This window comes from Mobula hypostoma, chromosome Y (assembly GCF_963921235.1).
Source record: "Mobula hypostoma chromosome Y, sMobHyp1.1, whole genome shotgun sequence".
In the NCBI taxonomy this organism is placed as follows: Eukaryota; Metazoa; Chordata; class Chondrichthyes; order Myliobatiformes; family Myliobatidae; genus Mobula; species Mobula hypostoma.
The window spans coordinates 4467999-4487185 of NC_086130.1; the positions used below are offsets into that span (position 1 = coordinate 4467999).

Below are 19187 nucleotides of genomic sequence, written 5' to 3' on the forward strand. Positions count from 1 at the left end.
ATGAAGAATACATATTTGCTGGTATTTGTTAGTTCATTTACATGCTTTATTTCAGCTTTAAAGTAATTAAAAACAGCTCAAATTATTATAAATTACTGACTTCAGAAATGTCTGCCTCATTTTTCCCAACTTAAGTAGAAAAAGAAGGAGTATTGCTAAAAAAGCATGAATGGGGCATTGAGATGAAACAGGACTGGCAAGGGAGAAAGGGATCTTAAATTTGAAAAAGACAGGCAGTTTACCATGTTTTGTTTGCACATAAAACCCTTCTCCTAGGATATAGACAGACATTTCTAAATAGCACCTCATTTGGAAAAAGAATTCACTTATTCCCTGACAGTGAGTAACGTATCTTAGCGCCAGTCAAATGTTCTTCAAGCTTTCCTTGATGTGCTGAACGGCTGAAAAAAACCTAAGCTTAAAAAGCACCTTCCATTTAATTTTTTTCTTAAGCTGTATTTTAAGATGCTGTCTTGTTGAATCACTGGCTTATTGATACTTAGGTAAATTAGTTTGAGTGAGTCATATATATTTTTGAATTAGTAGACTATGACCCAGTAAGAGTATGGGAGGATTGTATCTTCTGCACAATAAAATAGGAAAAAAACAGATTTTGATGATTTTTTTTGTCTCATGTGGTAGAACAATAACAAAGATTTGATCTTTTTTCAAATTTATTTTGCCACCTAAAAAAGGCACATAGATTTAAAAGTTTTTCTCTTCAGTGATATATGGCAAAATGTCATCTACAGTGATCTCTGAACTCCAAGGAGAAGTTTACACCTCATAAGGTCTTTTTCTTGTTGCCATGGAAACAGACAAAATAAAATAAACACTTTGTAAGTTGTCCTTCCTGTCTTCAGGCCCAATGTCTCAGGTCCAGGCCCCATGGCTGCCGAGTGAATTAGAATTCAATGCATAGAAAGTTTAGAGATGACTGCAAGTAAATTTCAAGTCCATTTTACAAGAAGCAGACTGGGCCAATGTCAACACCAAATTCTTGATCAGCGCCACCAACATCCATAGGTGCAATGTCAATAATCGGCAGTCGTGTTGTTCTCATTGATTTGTATTCGAAGACTGTTCTGCCCCATTTGCCAGTATGTCTCTGTTGAGTTAAAGGAAAACCAAGAATTATTAATAAGGAAACTTAACTACTGTATCTTGTTCAATGTATTTTCAGCCTAGGGATCCTATAGAAGATGTGAGGGATGGGGGGTGGTGGAGTTCATTCTGCCTAACATCCCACTTGATTAATCCCCGAATGGTGTAACGTACCCCGTAACTGGGTTGCCAAACCAGCAGAAATGGATCACTCAGTTGGAGTCTGGATTACTAGAACTAAGAAAGTTTTATTAAAGAAACAAGCAACACAGTAATCGAAAGGATAATAAATGCAACAGTTCAGCGATGATAAACACACATGTGCACAGAATTAAGATAACAGCATCAATCAAGCTCTATCGTTGTCTAGGGGTAAATGACCAAATTTCAAAGTGACTCAAAGTTCAGTCCAGTTTAGTAGTTCAGTTCGCAGTAATCGTTGCCATGGCGATGGACAACGTGGGGGGAGAGAGAGAGAGAACGGGAACAACTGATCATTCAGACACGGCTTCACTCACAGACCGGCGATTTTGGGCAGGTCCTTGGTGATGTCACCTGAGGTCACCGACTGACCCCTCCTCCAGCTGCGGTCAATCCTCTGCAGTGAACCCGGCACCCAGGCAAGGGCGGACACACACCGGGTTCCCGCTGATCGTACCTTTCCACCCTGGCCGTTGTCTGATACTTCTCACCCACTCGTGAGAGGCGCACCGCTTCCAGGGTCTCGTTACCTCAGGTGTCGTGTATCCTGCCTTAGCGAACCTGTCCCTTTTTATCCCCCTGCTGGGATATCGCCTGTCCATCACTTCAAACAGTTCAGGGTTCAAAGGGGGAGCCGCTCCAGACAGCTCTCTCTCCCACGTCCCTTCATTACACATCTCCAGACGCTGCTCCATTGTTCCTTATCTCTCCTTCCCCTGAGGGCAGGTGGCAGACCACTTGCTGATGTCACTGATGCTAACCCAGGCCAGCAAACATCTTAATTTTATGTGTATTCTCGTCACAGGTGGAAGTCAAAACCCGCCTACACAATATATTATGATAAGGTGCTCCCCAGTAAATGAATCATAGGTATTCCCTCAGTAATTTAAAGTTAATTTCATTAAATTTAAACAGTGGGAACAAGTTTCCTAATAACTAAACTAGTTCTCATTTCTGCTACAGGTGCAATTATTAATAACCCATAGCCCTTAAGGTCCTGTTAATGGTATTGACAAACTCACCATGCAACCATCCTCAGTAACACTGTATGTGAATCGACTGTTGCCTTCTGCTCTGATTTCAATTTCATTGGGTCCTTGGAGCAATACGGCCTTCTTCAGATTACCAGTTTCCTCATCCATGTAGGCAATGCTGTTCTTACAGTGGTACGTGATGTTCTGTGTTGCCTCAGATGACATTAAGCGCAGGAAGATAATCTGGATTGCAACATCGCTGGCGAGAACACCACCATCACCACCATAGCCAAACTAAAATGAGAAAAAATGGAGTTTTCTTAAAATGACAATTAAAGTTAATAATTTTAAAAAGCTGTGTGGCATTGAAGCATAGATCCAAGCAATAAGATGCTTTAAAGTCATTTAATAAACTGATACATCATTTTTGCTAAATCCATCTATGTTAATTTACCATCTCGTTATTAATACCTAAAACAAAATCTGACGAATTTAATGAATCTGTATAAATACAAAAACTAAACATTTGTTCATACCTGAAAGCCACCCTCCATGTTCTCACCAAACCAGATATGCTTCTTCTCTTTTGGATTCTTGGTTGTGTACCAGTTCTTTTGTGGGATGGACTGTGGGCTTGGATAGACACATGTCTCACCAGTTTCCATGTTACAGAATACGTGGATGGCATCCAGAGAGCAGCCTTGGTTTGGATCAATCCAGTAATCACCTGTTGAAGAGTGTCGAATGTGATTAATGTTCCACTTATAATTTACCCAAATCAGCTTCAGATATTATGGAGCTTTTTAATACACTGACAAAGCTAAAAGTTAATTCAAATCTAAATAGGAATGTTATTTGCAGTTGTATTTTACTTACAGCAATTATTCCTTATTACATTGTATTTTCAATCACAGCATTTCAATCATTTGCCTTGTGTGTGATAATCCCTACATGCAAGTTTACTCTGTGGATGGTTGTGAAGTGTCTCGATGAGGTTCAGATTTTAGCTTACCGCTCTTCCATTCTGGGTGGCACATCTTCAGGTCACGGCAAGTATGGGCTGGGTTCTTTCTAGTACCCTCTGGGCTGCGGATGTTCTCAATTTGCTGGGTGAGGGATTTCAGAGTGGTGTCAACTTGGATATCATGGTCTGCAACAGCACCAGCATCATCTGCTCTGAAGTAACGGAGAGGATCTGCACCTTTCTCTGGTGATGGTGCCAGGTACTGGAAGTCAAATCCTCCGTGAGCCGGACCAGGGGGGCCAGGAGTACCAGGAGGTCCAGGTGGGCCCTACAAGGTGATTAAAGTTTAATTAAGAATACATCTCTTGAAGAAAATCAAGATCCTAATCAATTGTAATGGCATCAGCTGAGTTATTACTTACAACAGGGCCAACTTCACCAGTACGACCACGAGGACCAGGTGGACCAATTGGACCAGGCAAACCACTAGCACCATCTTTACCAGGAGAACCAGGTAGACCAGCAGGACCCTAGAAGAAAGGAAAAGTAATTATTAATGAAATCTGTCATCATTTTGTCAAATTATCCCTAATATTAAAGTTAGGAAGGTTCTGAAATCCAAAATTTAATGTTCTCATTTTAGATATTTCATTTTATTAAATGAAGATTTATTTAAGGCAGCTGTTTTTTATAAAAAATTATTGTAGCTAAAAAATAGACACCTCTTTCTACAAGGAAGGAGATACTTACACGTGGACCAGCAGCACCAGAGGGGCCAGCAGGACCTTGTTCACCAGGAGGACCCTGTTTGGCAAAGTAAAATATTTAAACATGGTAATAATATTAGACAAAACTAATTATTTGAGGAATTAGAATAAGTAATTTCTCATTAAAATGGATAACTTACAGGAGGACCAGGCAGACCTTGAATACCTGGGAAACCTCTGTGGCCCTTAATACCTCTTGCACCAGCCTCACCAGTTTCACCTCTGTCACCACGTGGGCCAACTGCACCCTATTTATAAAGAAAATCCAATTAGTTTCTGATATCTGGTATTTCACTGTTTACAATTCCAGAAATCTAATAATAGAAAGTCCAGTCTGAGTTGGATTAATATGTCCTACACTTTTTTATATTAAGCTTAAACCCTTTCCATAAAGTCAATTATACATTGTCATAACTAATTGTTGTCTTTTCATTCATTAAGAATACAAATAGGTGTAAATTATTATACATACACCTGTAAATTTGTTTGTTAAGAATTATCATTAGTGGTGCAGACAAAGTTTAGCTCTATGAAATAAACGTGAACATTTTGTAAGATAAATTTAAAAAGCAATGCTACTTACAACTGGACCACGAGAACCCATTGGACCAGCAGGACCAGCAGGGCCAGCAGGACCCTGTAAAATAAAGCAAAATGCAAATATAATTTTCAAATTATTACATCATTTTAAAATCAATACATTTCAAATGGTTGGGTTTTGATTAATAATGTTATGTGAAAAATGTTTATCATTTTGAAGCTGAAATTGTAGAATGGATAGAAAGAATTGTAATTACAGGTTCACCACGATCGCCATTCTTCCCAGCAGGACCAGCTGGTCCAGGAGCACCAGGAGCACCGGGAGCACCAGGAGCACCAGCTACACCAGCTTCACCACGATCACCCTAAAAGTGAATATAATATTAATTTTTAATCATCATTCAAAAATAATTAACTGCTCGTATTAACAATGTTTAGGAGTTTGAAACTAGATGAACTACAAACCTTGGGACCAGGTGCACCATCACGGCCTGGGGCACCCTCAGCTCCAGGAGCACCCTGTAAGAGATAATATTTTAAAAATTAAAAATCTAACATTTTGATATTAAAATATTACCTTTATCTCTTTCACTAACAGTATTGAGATGCAGTTACTTTACAAACTGAATCAAAATGCCAGATTGAAAAAATGAGAATCCTTGACACAGGGATCTATGATTCAGAATTAGATTGTCCTAAAATCTGATTGAAACTAGGCACATTTAGTATCCAGAGAAAGTGAAAGTACTTCCCACTTATGAAGATGCATGAGTTACGGAAGTGGTGTGCAGACATATTTATCTGATATTATAGCTGCACCTTTTCCATCACCTAAAAAGTGAATATAACACACTCCCTCAACCCTTTTGTGAAAATTACGGATAGAAGTGTAAATGCAAATTCAGCATGTACTCCAACTAAGGTCTTTAAGCAACTGCATTCCTAGAAGTAGCCAAGTAAGTGATTTTATAATTGAGTTGTTGAAAATATTTTGATCAATGTTTAATTATGTATTTATCCAAATAATTAAATTTGGCAGGCATACAATACACTCAATTTAATACATAGAAAAATTATGGATAATCCTATTTTAAATTAATTTTTTAAATCAGGTTTTCTTTAAAAAGAAAAAAATTAGCATAAAAATTGCAAAAATTCTTAACAGGTAAGAAAATTTGATTATTGCACTTTTGAAACAAATGAAATCAACCCCACAGGTGCTCTAATCTGGTTACATTCATACCTCACGTCCGGATTCACCAGGTGGGCCAGCTAAACCAGGTGGACCCTTTGGGCCAGGAGGACCACGCTCACCAGGTGCACCAACTGGACCTTGTTTGCCGGGTTCACCCTATGTATCAAATAGAAAAAATAGTTCTGTTCAATGCACATAGAAATATTGGTTAAAAGATGTAAAAGAAAATATAATGTTGAAATATGATAAATCATATTGTAAAGAAAATTAATATCAAATGTATTCATAATCAGGAGGACTCCCTAACTTAAAAGTAAAATCAGCAGCAAATATCTTTTATAGACAATTTGATAGTCATGCACTTAGTGCTGATTCCACCAAGAAGTAAATGATTAGACTGTTCAAATTTTTATTTGAGATGTAGCTTATTGCAAAGACTATATCCTACATGAAGAACTTCACAAAACAAAAACAAAAAAACAATAGATCTACAACTCACAGTTTGACCTTGGAGACCCATGGGGCCGCGTTCACCTCTCGGTCCTGCGATGCCAACAACACCACGGACACCGGCAATACCCTGAGGTCCAGGGGCACCAGCTGCTCCCTAGGAGAGAAAAAAAAATAGGAGAAGGTTAATAACAATAGAAACATACTGGCTTAATTTTTAATATATTATAATTCACCCGAATAATTGGCTTTTGACATTATTAAATGCAAGCCAATTATTTTATTGTCTGAATAGTAATTTCTTTTGTTCATTTTGCATTAAATAGCACATGAAGGATATGTACCCACTACAATTCACCATTCTAATATTTGCATCAAAAAGTTATAGTTTTAAGGGATTAAGAGCTTTGGATTTTGACAATGCAAGATGAAACTTAACGGATGGCAGCAAACTGGTATCCCTTTGTAAATGCTTCATGGAATACTGTAAGTAACATGCAACTATATTCTATTTTGTACCACTGAACAAGGAATTTCTCCTTTATTGCTTGCTACCTTGAAGGCTTATATTAATATGTTTTTTCAGATGTTCATTATGGCAGAAATTTTTCAAGTGACTGGTCACAGGAAAAAAAAAGCGTACAGAAAGCCTTCACCAGGAGCAGAGTGATTTAAGCCACTTACAGGAGGACCATCAGCACCAGGAGATCCCTTCTCGCCAGCAGGGCCAGGAGGACCAGCAGCACCCGGCTCACCAGGACGACCAGTAGGACCAGTCTCACCTCGCAAACCTTTACGACCTTCTTTTCCAGGAGGGCCAGGTGGACCAGGAGGGCCAGCATTTCCCTACAGATGAAGACAACAGCTAAAGTACTTGCGTCTCAGTTTGTAACTTAATGAAATGAAAGCAAATAAACAGTTCAGAAAATGTCACACAATTGCCAATTAATATCGTTAATATTTTATAAAGATTATATTTGATGTGATATGGCAATTGTAACTAAATACTTTGCTTTGATTGATAAATGTCACATTAATTTGAAAATGTAAATAATTGTCATATCTAATATTTGTACTTACGCTAGGACCAAGTGGACCAACTCTGCCGGCAGCACCAGGGAAACCAGTAGCACCCTAAAAGATCAAGTAATAATCAGCTTGGCTCACTTTCAGATACTTACAGTATAAAGAGACAAAAGTGGATATTGGACTACTGGAAAATTAAGTTGGACTGTAGTAACTGGGGATTAGGAAATGGCAGATGAACTGAGTAAATATTTTGGAATTTGTCTGAGGTTCAAGTGTGTGGGGAGCAGAAATGACTGAAGTTGCCGTTATTAGGAAGAAAATGCTTGAGAAACTGAAAGGTCTGCTAGTAGACAAGTCACGAGAACCCAATGGACTACACTCTAGGGTTCTGAAAGAGGCAGCTGAGGAGATCAGGGGGCATTAGTAATGATCTTTCAATAATTACTAGATTTTGGAATTGTTCTGGAGGGTTAGAAAATTGCAAATGTCACTCCACTCTTCAAGAAGGGAGAGAGGCAGAAGAAAGAAAATTATAGGTCAATTAGTCTGACCTCAGTGATTGGGGAGATGTTGGAGCTGATAATTAAGGATGTGGTTTCAGAGAACTGTAAGTATTGTGAGCAGATTTTGGCCCTTTACCTAAGAAAGGATGTGCTGACATTGGAGAGGGTTCAAAGGAGGTTCACGAAAATGATTCAAGGATTGAACAACTTGTCATATGGAGAGCACATGATGGCTCTGGGTCTGTAGTTGCTATAATTCAGAAGAATGATGGGTGCTCTTATTGAATAGACTTTATTTCTTACATCCTTCATATACGTGAGGAGTAAAAATCTTTACATTACGTCTTTATTCAAATGTGCAAAGTAAAATCATAGTATTTTATAATAAACAGTATGTACAACAGGACAGTCAGTATAACAGAAATACAATTGCATCAGTGTGAGTTAATCAGTCTGATGGCCTGGTGGAAGAAGCTGTCCCAGAGCCTGTTGGTCCTGGCTTTTACGCTGCTGCTACCAACCGGGAAATTGTAGGGAAACTGGTTAGAGTGACTCGGGTCCCAATAATTTTAGGCCCTTTTTACACACCTGCCTTTGTAAATGTCTTGAATAATCGGATCTATTCACAACTACAGACGCATTGGGTTGTCTGCATCACTTTTCAGAGAAGTGTAAAGGCTTCGACAGAGTTGATGTGGAGAAGATCTTTCCTATGTGGGAGAATCTAAGACAGAGGACACAGCCATTTTAGAACAGAGCTGAAGAGAAATTCTTTAGACAAAGTGTGGTGAATTTGTGGAATTTGTTGCCACAGGGCGATGTGGCAGCTAAGCCATTGAGTATATTCAAGGCAGAGGTTGATAGATAGATTCTTGTTTTGTCAGAGCTTGAAGGGATATGGGGAGAAAGCAGGAGACTGGGGATGCGAAGAATAATATATCAATGATGATGAAATGGCAGAGCAGACTTGATGGGTCAAAAGGCTTAATTCTGCTCATTTTTATAGTCTTATTATTTTGAATATGCTTTCAATTTTGCAATTCATCTGGTTGTATTTTTATTTACAAATATCAGTTCTGTATATTATTTATCTTCACTTGTGAAAAAATTACATATTTAGATTTTGAAGGATTAAAAGAAAACTGGAATGGCTTACTCCATCTTCTTTTTGATATATACTGAAGTATTGAAGTTCACTAATAAAAATTGTCTTAAATTCAAATCTTGCCTTAAGTGCTAAATCAAAAGTGGATAGCATACACGAAAGGCCATGAGAAAGTGAATGGTGGAGGTTTTAGTACATTGCTGGTTGTGTTGGATAGGACATTGACTTGGCTTAGTATTAGTAAGCAATGCATAAAGCAAGTACGGCTGCCATTTGAAATCAGAATAACACACCTTGCTTCTACTAAATTTGAACAAATGGCAACATCATTGGAGTCTTGATTCCGTTGCATTGGCCAAGATTCTAGTATTTAAAGTTAAATAGTTCAAAATATAAACTCACAGGTGGACCTGGAGCACCGCGAGCACCTTTAGGCCCAGTAGGACCAGTAGGACCCTGAGGAAATAGAAAGAAAAAGGTGGATTTGTATCAGATAAAGACATGCATGAAGACTGAAGGAAAGCAGACTTCCTTTTTAAGTACTGAGTTTTTATTTGAGCATACTTGTGTTTCTGGAATGTTTACTTACAGGTGGCCCAGCAACTCCGACTGCACCAGAAGGACCTGGAGGACCAGGATCACCCTTTGCACCAGTGTCACCAGCTTCACCTTTAGCACCAGGTTGACCATCAGCACCCTGTAATGATTAACAGAAAAAAAGTCAATTAGCAATGATTACTTTATAACTGGTTGCTTATCATTATTCTATTTAAAAAATAATTATTGAGTAAATTCTACTATTTTACTCACCATACTCTTAGGAGGCCAAGGTAATATTTAGGAAATTATGTAATATCTGTTACACTAAATAAGACCATAAGATATAGGAGCAGAATTAGGCCATCTGGCCCATCAATTCTGCTCTGCCATTCAATCATGACTGATTCTTATTTTCTATCTCCTCCCCAAGCCCAGTTCCCAGCCTTCTCCCCATAACCTTTGATGCCAATGAATCAAAAACCTATTAATTTCTGACTTAAGTATGCCTAATGACCTGGCCTCCACAGCTGCATGTGGCAACAAATTCATATGCAGCTGCTCCATATGCAGTATGTGGGAGGTCAGGGTCAACGCAGTTGTCCCTGATGACGACACCTGCAGAAGGTGCATCCAACTGCAGCTCCTATCAAAGCCAGTTAGGGAATTGGAGCTGGAGCTGGATGAACTACGGATCATTCGGGAGGCAGAGACAGAGATAGATAAGAGTTATCGGGAGGTAGTCACACCGAAAATACGGGAGGTAGGCAACTGGGTGACTGTCAGGAGATGGAGGGGGAGCAGGCAGAGAGTGCAGAGCACCCTTGTGGCCGTTCCCATCAACAATAAGTGTACCGTTTTGGATACTGTTGGTGGGGATGACCTACCAGGAACAAGTTGCAGTGGTCCTGACTCTGGCACTGAGGTTGGACCCTCGACTCAGAAGGGGAGGAGGGAAGAGAGGACAGCGGTAGTGATAGGGGATTCTATAGACAGGGGGCAGATAGAGATTTTGTGGGGGAAATTGGGAGTGTCGGATGATATGTTGCCTCCCTGATGCCAGGGTCCAGGACATCTCAGATCGGGTGCAGGTTATTCTCAAGAGGGAGGGCAAGAATCCAAATGTTGTGGTCCATGTGGGGACCAACGACGTGCGTAGGAAGAGTGAGGGGGTCCTGCGTAGTGAGATCAGGGAGTTAGGTGCGAAGCTAAAGGGCAGGACCTCCAGGGTAACAATCTCAGGATTGCTACCTATGCCACATGTGTGTGAGGTGAGGAACAGAAGGATTATACAGATCAATACATGGCTGAGAGAATGGTGCAGGAGGGAGGGCTTCAGGTTTTTAGATAATTGGGCTTTGTTCCAGGGAAGGCGGGATCTGTTCCGACGGGACGGTTTACACCTGAACTGGAGGGGTACTAACATTCTTGCAGGAAAGTTTGCTAGTGCTGCTTTGAGGGGTTTAAACTAAATTTGCAGGGGGCAGGGATCCAGAATGTGAGAGAGGATAGCGAGATGAAGTATAAAGGACAGGTGGGGACTACACGGTTCGGAATATTAAGTGTGAAGTAGAGAAAGGTGAGGCGGAACGAGTGATAAGGAGGATACATGTGCAGAGGGATGGTTTGACAGAGCATGGAGTTAAATGTGCAGAAAGAGTAAGTAAATTTAAGAAAGACAACAAAATTCAAAGGCATATAGCCCGGTGAGAGTTCGGAGAGCTGGGTTGTGCACAATAGGCAGCGATTTAAACAGAGAGAGGAGAAATGGGTTAAAAATTCTATATCTGAATGTACGAAGTGTCAGAAATAAGATGGATGAGCTTGAAGCTCAGGTGCGAATGGGTAACTATGATGTTGTTGGGATAACGGGGACATGGCTGCAGGGGGATCAGACCTGGGAATTGAATGTACAAGGGTATACGTGCTATCGAAGGAACAGAAAGGTGGGCAGAAGGGGTGGGGTGGCCCTGTTGGTGAGGAATGAGATTCAGTCCCTTGCAAGGGGGGAACATAAAATCAGGAGAAGAAGAGTCAGTGTGGATAGAACTGAGGAACAGTAAGGGCAAAAAGACCCTAATAGGTGTTATCTACAGGCCCCCAAACAGTAGCATGGATATTGGGTGCAAGTTGAATAGGGAGTTAACAATGGCATGTGGCAAAGGAAATGTCGCAGTAGTTATGGGGGATTTCAACATGCAGGTGAACTGGGAAAATCAGGTTGGTACTGGACCCCAGGAAAGGGAGTTTGTAGAGTGCCTAGGGGATGCATTTTTGGAGCAGCTTGTACGAGAGTGGACCAGGGATAAGGCTATTCTGGATTTAGTGTTGTGCAATGAACAGGATTTGATAAGTGATCTTGAAGTAAAGGAGCCATTAGGAGGTAGTGACCATAATATGATAAGTTTTTATCTGCAAGTTGAGAGGGATAAGGGCGGATCAGAAGTGTCAGTATTGCAGTTGAACAAAGGAGACTATGGAGCCATGAGGGAGGAGCTGGCCAAAGTTGACTGGTCGGATATCCTAGCAGAAAAGACAGTGGAACAGCAACAGCAGGTATTCTTGGGAATAATGTACAAGGTGCAAAATCAGTTCATCCCCCGGAGAAGGAAGGATTCAAAGGGGGGAAAGTGGCCACAGTGGTTGACAAGGGAAGTCAGAGATAGCATAGCATTAAAAAAGAAGAAGTATAACAGAGCTATAGGATGATTGGGAAATTTTTAAGGAGCAACAGAACTTAACTAAAAAGACAATACGGGGAGAAAAAATGAGGTATGAACGCAAGCCAGCTAGGAATAAAGGAGGATAGCAAAAGTTTTTTCAGGTATGTGAAGAGAAGGAAGATAGTTAAGAACAATGTTGGGCCCTTGAAGAATGAATTGGGAGAAATTGTTATGGGAAACAGAGAAATGGCAGACGAATTTAATAAGTACTTTGGATCTGTCTTCACTAGGGAAGACACAAGCAATCTCCCAGATGTATGGATGGGCCAAGGACATAGGGTAACAGAGGAACTGAAACAGATTGACATTAGGAAGGAAACGGTGATGAGCAGACTGATGGGACTGAAGGCTAACAAATCCCCAGGTCCAGATGGTCTGCATCCTAGGGTACTAAAGGAGGTGGCTCTGGAAATTGCGGATGCATTGGTGATCATTTTCCAATGTTCCTTAGATTTAGGATCAGTTCCTGAGGATCGGCGAATGGCTAATGTATCCCACTTTTTAAGAAAGGAGGGAGGGAGAAAACAGAGAACTGTGGCTCTGTTAGCCTAACATCAGTAGTGGGGAAGATGCTAGAGTCCATTATTAAAGATAGTGACGTATCTTGATAGCAGTGATAGGATTGGGCCAAGCCAGCATGGATTTACCAAGGGCAAATCATGCTTGACTAATCTATTGGAGTTTTTCGAGGATGTAACCAGGAAGATAGATGCGGGAGATCCAGTGGATATGGTGTACCTTGACTTTCAGAAGGCATTTGATACCATACCACATAGGAGATTGGTGGGTAAAATCAGAGCTCATGGCATTGGGGGGAGGATATTGACATGTCTAGAAAACTGGTTGGCAGATAGAAGGCAAAGGGTAGCAGTGAATGGATGTTTCTCACAATGGCAGGTGGTGACTAGTGGGGTGCCACAGGGCTCAGTATTGGGACCACAGCTCTTTACGATTTACGTCAGTGATTTAGAGGAAGGCATTGTGAATAACATCACCAAGTTTGCTGATGATACTAAGCTGGGTGGCAGTGTGACATGTGATGAGGATGTTAGGAGAGTTCAAGGTGACTTGGATAGGCTGGGTGAGTGGGCAGAAACTTGGCAGATGACGTTTAATGTGAATAAGTGTGAGGTTATTCACTTTGGGAGCAAGAACAGGAAGGCAGATTATTATCTGAACGGTGTGGAGTTAGGTAAGGGAGAAATACAAAGAGATCTAGGAGTACTTGTTCATCAGTCTCTGAAGGTGAATGAGCAAGTGCAGCAGGCAGTGAAGAAGGCTAATGGAATGTTGGCCTTTATTACAAAGGGAATTGAGTACAAGAGCAAGGAAATCCTTTTGCATTTGTACAGGGCCCTGGTGAGACCACACCTGGAGTATTGTGTGCAGTTTTGGTCTCCAGGGTTAAGGAAGGACATCCTGGCTGTGGAGGAGGTGCAGCGTAGGTTCACTAGGTTAATTCCTGGGACGTCCGGACTGTCTTACACAGAGAGGTTAGAGAGACTGGGCTTGTACACGCTGGAATTAAGGAGATTGAGGGGAGATCTGATTGAGACATATAAGATTATTAAGGGATTGGACAAGATAGAGGCAAGAAATATGTTCTAGATGCTGGGAGAGCCCAGTACCAGAGGACATGGTTTAAGAATAAGGGGTAGGTTATTTAGGACAGAGTTGAGGAGGAACTTCTTCTCCCAGAGAGTTGTGGAGGTGTGGAACGCGCTGCCTCAGAAGGCAGTGGAGGCCAATTCTCTGGATGCTTTCAAGAAGGAGCTAGATAGGTATCTTATGGATAGGGGAATCAAGGGTTATAGGGACAAGGCAGGAACCGAGTATTGATAGTAGATGATCAGCCATGATCTCAGAATGGCGGTGCAGGCTCGAAGGGCCAAATGGTCTACTTCTGCACCTATTGTCTATTGTCTATTGTCAAATTCTGCAAATTCATCACCCTTTGGTTAAAGGAATTACTCTGCACCTGTGTTTCATATAGATTTGTTTGGACTGGGCCTTTTTTTGTTCCTTAGCTGTTTTTTTATGGCATTCTCTTTCTCAAATAAGTTCAATAGTGTGATACTCAAAAATAGTTTCTGGTGAGATCTTTGCACTATGTTAGTCTCTTTTCATCCAGAATTACCAGCACTTAGTAGCAAAAGGCTCAATCTAAATCTGGTTTAACTAGGCATATTCTGGAGAAGATCCTGAGAGGCAGGATTTATGAACATTTGGTGAGGCATAATATGATTACAAATATTTACCATGGCTTTGTCATGAGTGTGAGGTGGTTCATTTTGGTAGGTCATATATGATGACGGAATATAGCATTAATGGTAAGACTCTTGGCAGTGTGGAGGATCAGAGGGATCTTGGGGTTCGAGTCCATAGGACACTCAAAGCAGCTACGCAGGTTGACCCTGTGGTTAAGAAGACATACTGTGTATTGGCCTTCATTAATCATGGAATTGAATTTAGGAGCCGAGAGGTAATGTTGCAGCTATATAGGACCCTGGTCAGACCCCACTTGGAGTACTGTGCTCAGTTCTGTTTAACTCAGGAAGGATGAGAAAGCCATAGAAAGGGTGCAGATAAGACTTACAAGGATGTTGCCTGGAATGGGGGGCACACCTTATGAGAATAGGTTGAGTAAATTCGGTCTTTTCTCCTTGGAGCGACGGAACATGGGAGGTGACCTGATAGAGGTGTATAAGATGATGAGAGGGATTGATCATTGGATAGCCAGAGGCTTTTTCCAAGGGATGAAATAGTTGCCACAAGAGGACACAGGTTTAAGGTGCTGGGGAGTAGGTACAGAGGAGAGGTCAGGGGTAAGTTTTTTATTCAGAGAGTGGTGAGTGCGTGGAATGGGCTACCGGCAACGGTTGTGGAGGCGGATATGATAGGGTCTTTTAAGAGACTTTTGGATAAGTACATGGAGCTTAGAAAAATTGAGGACTATAGGTAAGCCTAGTATCTTCTAAGGTAGGGACATGTTCAGCACAACTTTGTGGGCTGAAGGGTTTGTATAGTGCTGTAGGTTTTCTATGTTTCTATGTTTCTGTGTAACTCTACCCCCAGACCTAACATTCCTTCCACACACCCTCAAAAGGCTGAAATCTCTACCCACCGGGGAACAAGTTCAGCCCACAGCACCATCAGTTATTTTTCTCTTTCTTACCCCTCAAAGCAGAATTCCACCTGACAGTTCCCATATTGCCAGTTCTACCCCCACCCCCTTCACCATGAAATCTCCACCTCTGTTGCCCAACCCCATTACATTCTGGGCCCTTCTACTAAACCCCCACAAATTTGGACACAGCCCCCAAATAACAATGCCCATGCCCTGTATTAATACCACATCAACATTTAGCGTATGAAATAACCCCACCAGTTTAAAATACAGGTAAACTTAAACCTTAAAATGGTTTCAACAAGGAGGAAGCTCTCAATAAAGACAAGTGAGGGACCTGGATAAAGAAAAACCAAGTTGCAAGATCTACTAAACCTAGAGGGCTTTCTTTCCCACTGCTAGCCTAACCCCATCCTAGCCCTAAATCTAATGCATGATATTGGAACAGGTCAATGAAAGACATGGGCCAAGTTAAAGTGGCTCCACAACCCTTTCCGCCCCAGCCCAAAATATACATCACACAACTATACTCTTAAACCTATTTGTAATGTCCAAGGGCCCACACATGCCAACTAATCCTAAATGTACCCCAACTAAGATTGGCCACACCCTCACAAACCAGCTGATTGGTGTAAGGAGGAAGAAGGTCCAATAAAGGCAACTGTTGGACCTTGGTAATGAAGTGTGGGCCAGATTAAACTGGCAAGGTTGCATGACACTGAATCTTGAGTGATGAGATCAAGAACCAAAAGAGGAATGATTTTCCCACTGCCTAAATAATCACACCCTAAACACCATTGACATGCTCTCCATTTTCCCAATCTAAAAAACGACAATAAGAAAGCACAGATACCAAGAAGACAAGAGGGATCAGTAATTTAAGCCCAAGCTGGGACAAGAGAAAACAAGTCACCACTAAACTCAATGTAACAGGGTGGAGTGACACTAAATCTCCAGTAAACTCTGTTAACTTAACTAATGGGATCCTACATACAAAAGTGCAAAACAAAGATCAGTATAAAGTAAAGCAGGGCAGATACATCTTACTCTGTGATGAAGCCTAATAACTAGGCCTCAAAACATTCTACACCCAAATGGTAAATAAAAGGGAATGCCCAGATTAAAGTGGCTCTGAATCCCATCCACCACCATCTCACAACACCAAACTCCACAACCCTATCTCTTCCAGTGTCACATATACATCCCACAAACCTACCTTTAATCCTAAATCTAAAGTCAAAGGCCCCATGCACCTTAGCTATCCCTAAGAACACACCGATTAACTCTGGGCACACCCCCACAAACATGGTGCTTTGAAGCAGGTACAGAGGAGATGTCAGAGGTCAGTTTTTTATGCACAGAGTGGTGAGAGTGCAAAATGGGCTGCCGGCAATGGTGGTGGAGGTGGATATGATAAGGTCTTTTAAGAGAGTCCTGGACAGGTACATGGCAGACATCCCATCTCTCCTGGAAGTTCCAGGAATCTCCTGCATATTGATAGCGGCTCCCTGACACCCGAAAATTATATACAATATTCCAGAAATCGATTTTTTGAGAGCAAGAGCAAAAGCAAGAGAGAGACAGAGAGAGCAACCAGATTGGTCTCTCTTTGTGCTACATAGACCTATCAGTTTTCTTTGTAGGTGGGCTTTACAGTCGACCTCTCTCTCTCTTTTATTGCCCATCAGTTCAGTTTAGTGCCCTGCAGCACCATGGCAGTGTGTGCAAAAAAGGAAATTTAAAACATACGTCACCTCAGACTACACTAAAGTGTACCCCTGCCTAATAGGGGTCAAAAATAATGACAGTGTTGCTCGCCGCACTGTTTGCAACAGTGACTTTTCTATTGCCCATGGTGGGTTAAATGACTGTAAAAGACCTGTTGAGGTGAGTCCTGGATTACGTCTCAACTAACCTTGAAGGACTGGTGCCAAACTACAAAAGTTTGCCAGTTTAAAAATGCAAACACAAGGAAATCTGCAGATGCTGGAAATTCAAGCAACACACACAAAATGCTGATGGAATGCAGCAGGCCAGACTTCGTCCTGATGAAGGGTCTCGGCCCGAAATGTCGGCTGTGCTTCTTCCTATGGATGCTGTCTGGCCTGCTGCGTTCCACCAGCATTTTGTGTGTGTTGCTTAAAGTTTGCGAGTTGATGAGTTCTGGAGGAAGCTGTCCAAAGTAAAATCTGTGAGCACAACCCAGTTGAGGTTCAAAGAGCTCTGCCAGTCAATGAAGCTGCTTTTGGTGCTGCCAAATACTAATTGTGATGTAAAAAGGGCATTCAGCATGGTGCGTCACATTAAGACAGAATTCAGAAGTCAGCTGTCTCAGAAAACACTTGTCAATCTGATGTCTTGCAAAAATAACGAATTCATTGACACAGACTGCTTAAACACGAGAAATTCTGCAGATGCTGGAAATTCAAGCAACACACATCAAAGTTGCTGGTGAATGCAGCAGGCCAGGCAGCATCTCTAGGAAGAGTTACAGTCGACGAAGGGTCTCGGCCCAAATCATCGACTGTACCTCTTCCTAGAGATGCTGCCTGGCCTGCTGCGTTCACCAGCAACTTTGATGTGTGTTGAGTGACACAGATTGCTATGAGGTTGAGACTTCCACTTGAGACCTCCCTGAAATGAAGTTGAGACCACCATGAAATGAGATTTTGCAGGGTGGGATATCTGACATGGAGCTCAGAAAAATAGAGGGCTATGGGTAACCCTAGGTAATTTCTCAGGTAAGGACATGTTTGGCACAGCTTTGTGGGCTGAAGGGCCTGTATTGTGCTGTAGGTTTTCTGTGTTTCTATATACTTTTCTCCGGCAGTCACAGACATGTGCTACACAGCTGCTGCAAAATAAGCCAAATGGAGACTGAGCCAAGTTAGGAATTTGATCACAATATTCTCAGGAAGCTTCCAGATGAGAATTGAGAAAAAAAAATCATCTGACACCAGGCGTCATATAAAATAGCTTCTTCACCAAGGTTTCACAGTGTGTCACCCCCAATGAACATTTCCAGGAAGGACTGGACCTATATAGGACTATCATTTATTTCACATCTGTGATCATTGGAAACCTCAAGTACAAGCTCACATGTGGCACTGTCAAAATCATATTACACTGAAAAATCTTGCCCAGAATCCTTGCAAGGTGGCCTCTGTTAATATATTCCACATGACCTTTTAACATCCATTGTTGCCTTCCAAAATCTAAAAAAATATCTCTAAGGATTTTTAAAGATGCTTTGCTTAATGTTTCTTCTGTATTCACACCCAGGTCTGATGTGAACATCTTCATACAGAGTATGCATGCACTTACAGACTCCACACAGATAGCCTTCTGCCGTTAGTGCCTTATAAACAAGGAAGCAGCCTCATACAAGCACTGGTCTTCAGCAACCTATAAATATTTTTCTGCCTGTCCTCCTCATGATTCAAACAACCAACACTCTTTCAGCTAATGGGTAACATTAGCTATTACCTATTAGCTGAAAGAGTGTTGGTTGTGTTATTTCCACAGGCTAGGCTACTTTGAGTTCATGAGATGTGAGGAAAGGTGATGATAATGGAACAACACCTATGATGCCTATTGCACTTGAACAAAGAGGTACTGCAATAGAATTAGTGCTAATAAATTTCATGTTTTAATCATTTGTGGAACACTATTAAGAAAATTCCTCATTCACTTTTAAAGATGAAAGAACAATAAAGATGAATTTCTGTTCCACAATTATATTTTCTTACAAGATCAATGTCAAGACATTTATGTATTATTTTCTTTTCATTAATGTGCAGACCATAATTGCCAATGTTTACTATAAAAGTATAACAATACTTACAGGAGGACCAGCAAAACCTGCAGGACCAGGAGCCCCAGGTTCACCACGTTCACCCTAAAGAAGGAAGCAAGAGGTCAGTTACAGGAACATTCTCAAGGAACTTCAGGACTTAAAAGCTGAATAG

At 41.2% G+C, this 19187-nt stretch overlaps 1 protein-coding gene across 1 annotated transcript in view; it reads right to left on the reverse strand.

Moving 5' to 3' along the window:
* Positions 1-902: 902 nt before the first annotated feature.
* The window catches only part of LOC134341091 (collagen alpha-1(I) chain-like), a 59072-nt gene continuing 40787 nt past the window's right edge, over positions 903-19187 (reverse strand). Inside the window, exons 37-53 of the mRNA XM_063038843.1 lie at positions 19064-19117; positions 9422-9529; positions 9235-9288; positions 7276-7329; positions 6880-7041; positions 6245-6352; positions 5794-5901; positions 5016-5069; positions 4808-4915; positions 4594-4647; positions 4151-4258; positions 3994-4047; positions 3666-3773; positions 3292-3571; positions 2816-3006; positions 2328-2573; positions 903-1108 (exon numbers count right to left, since the gene is read on the reverse strand). Coding sequence (XP_062894913.1) covers positions 962-1108; positions 2328-2573; positions 2816-3006; positions 3292-3571; positions 3666-3773; positions 3994-4047; positions 4151-4258; positions 4594-4647; positions 4808-4915; positions 5016-5069; positions 5794-5901; positions 6245-6352; positions 6880-7041; positions 7276-7329; positions 9235-9288; positions 9422-9529; positions 19064-19117 — 1998 coding nt within the window. The 3' untranslated portion in view covers positions 903-961. The remainder of the gene's footprint in view (positions 1109-2327; positions 2574-2815; positions 3007-3291; positions 3572-3665; positions 3774-3993; positions 4048-4150; positions 4259-4593; positions 4648-4807; positions 4916-5015; positions 5070-5793; positions 5902-6244; positions 6353-6879; positions 7042-7275; positions 7330-9234; positions 9289-9421; positions 9530-19063; positions 19118-19187) is intronic.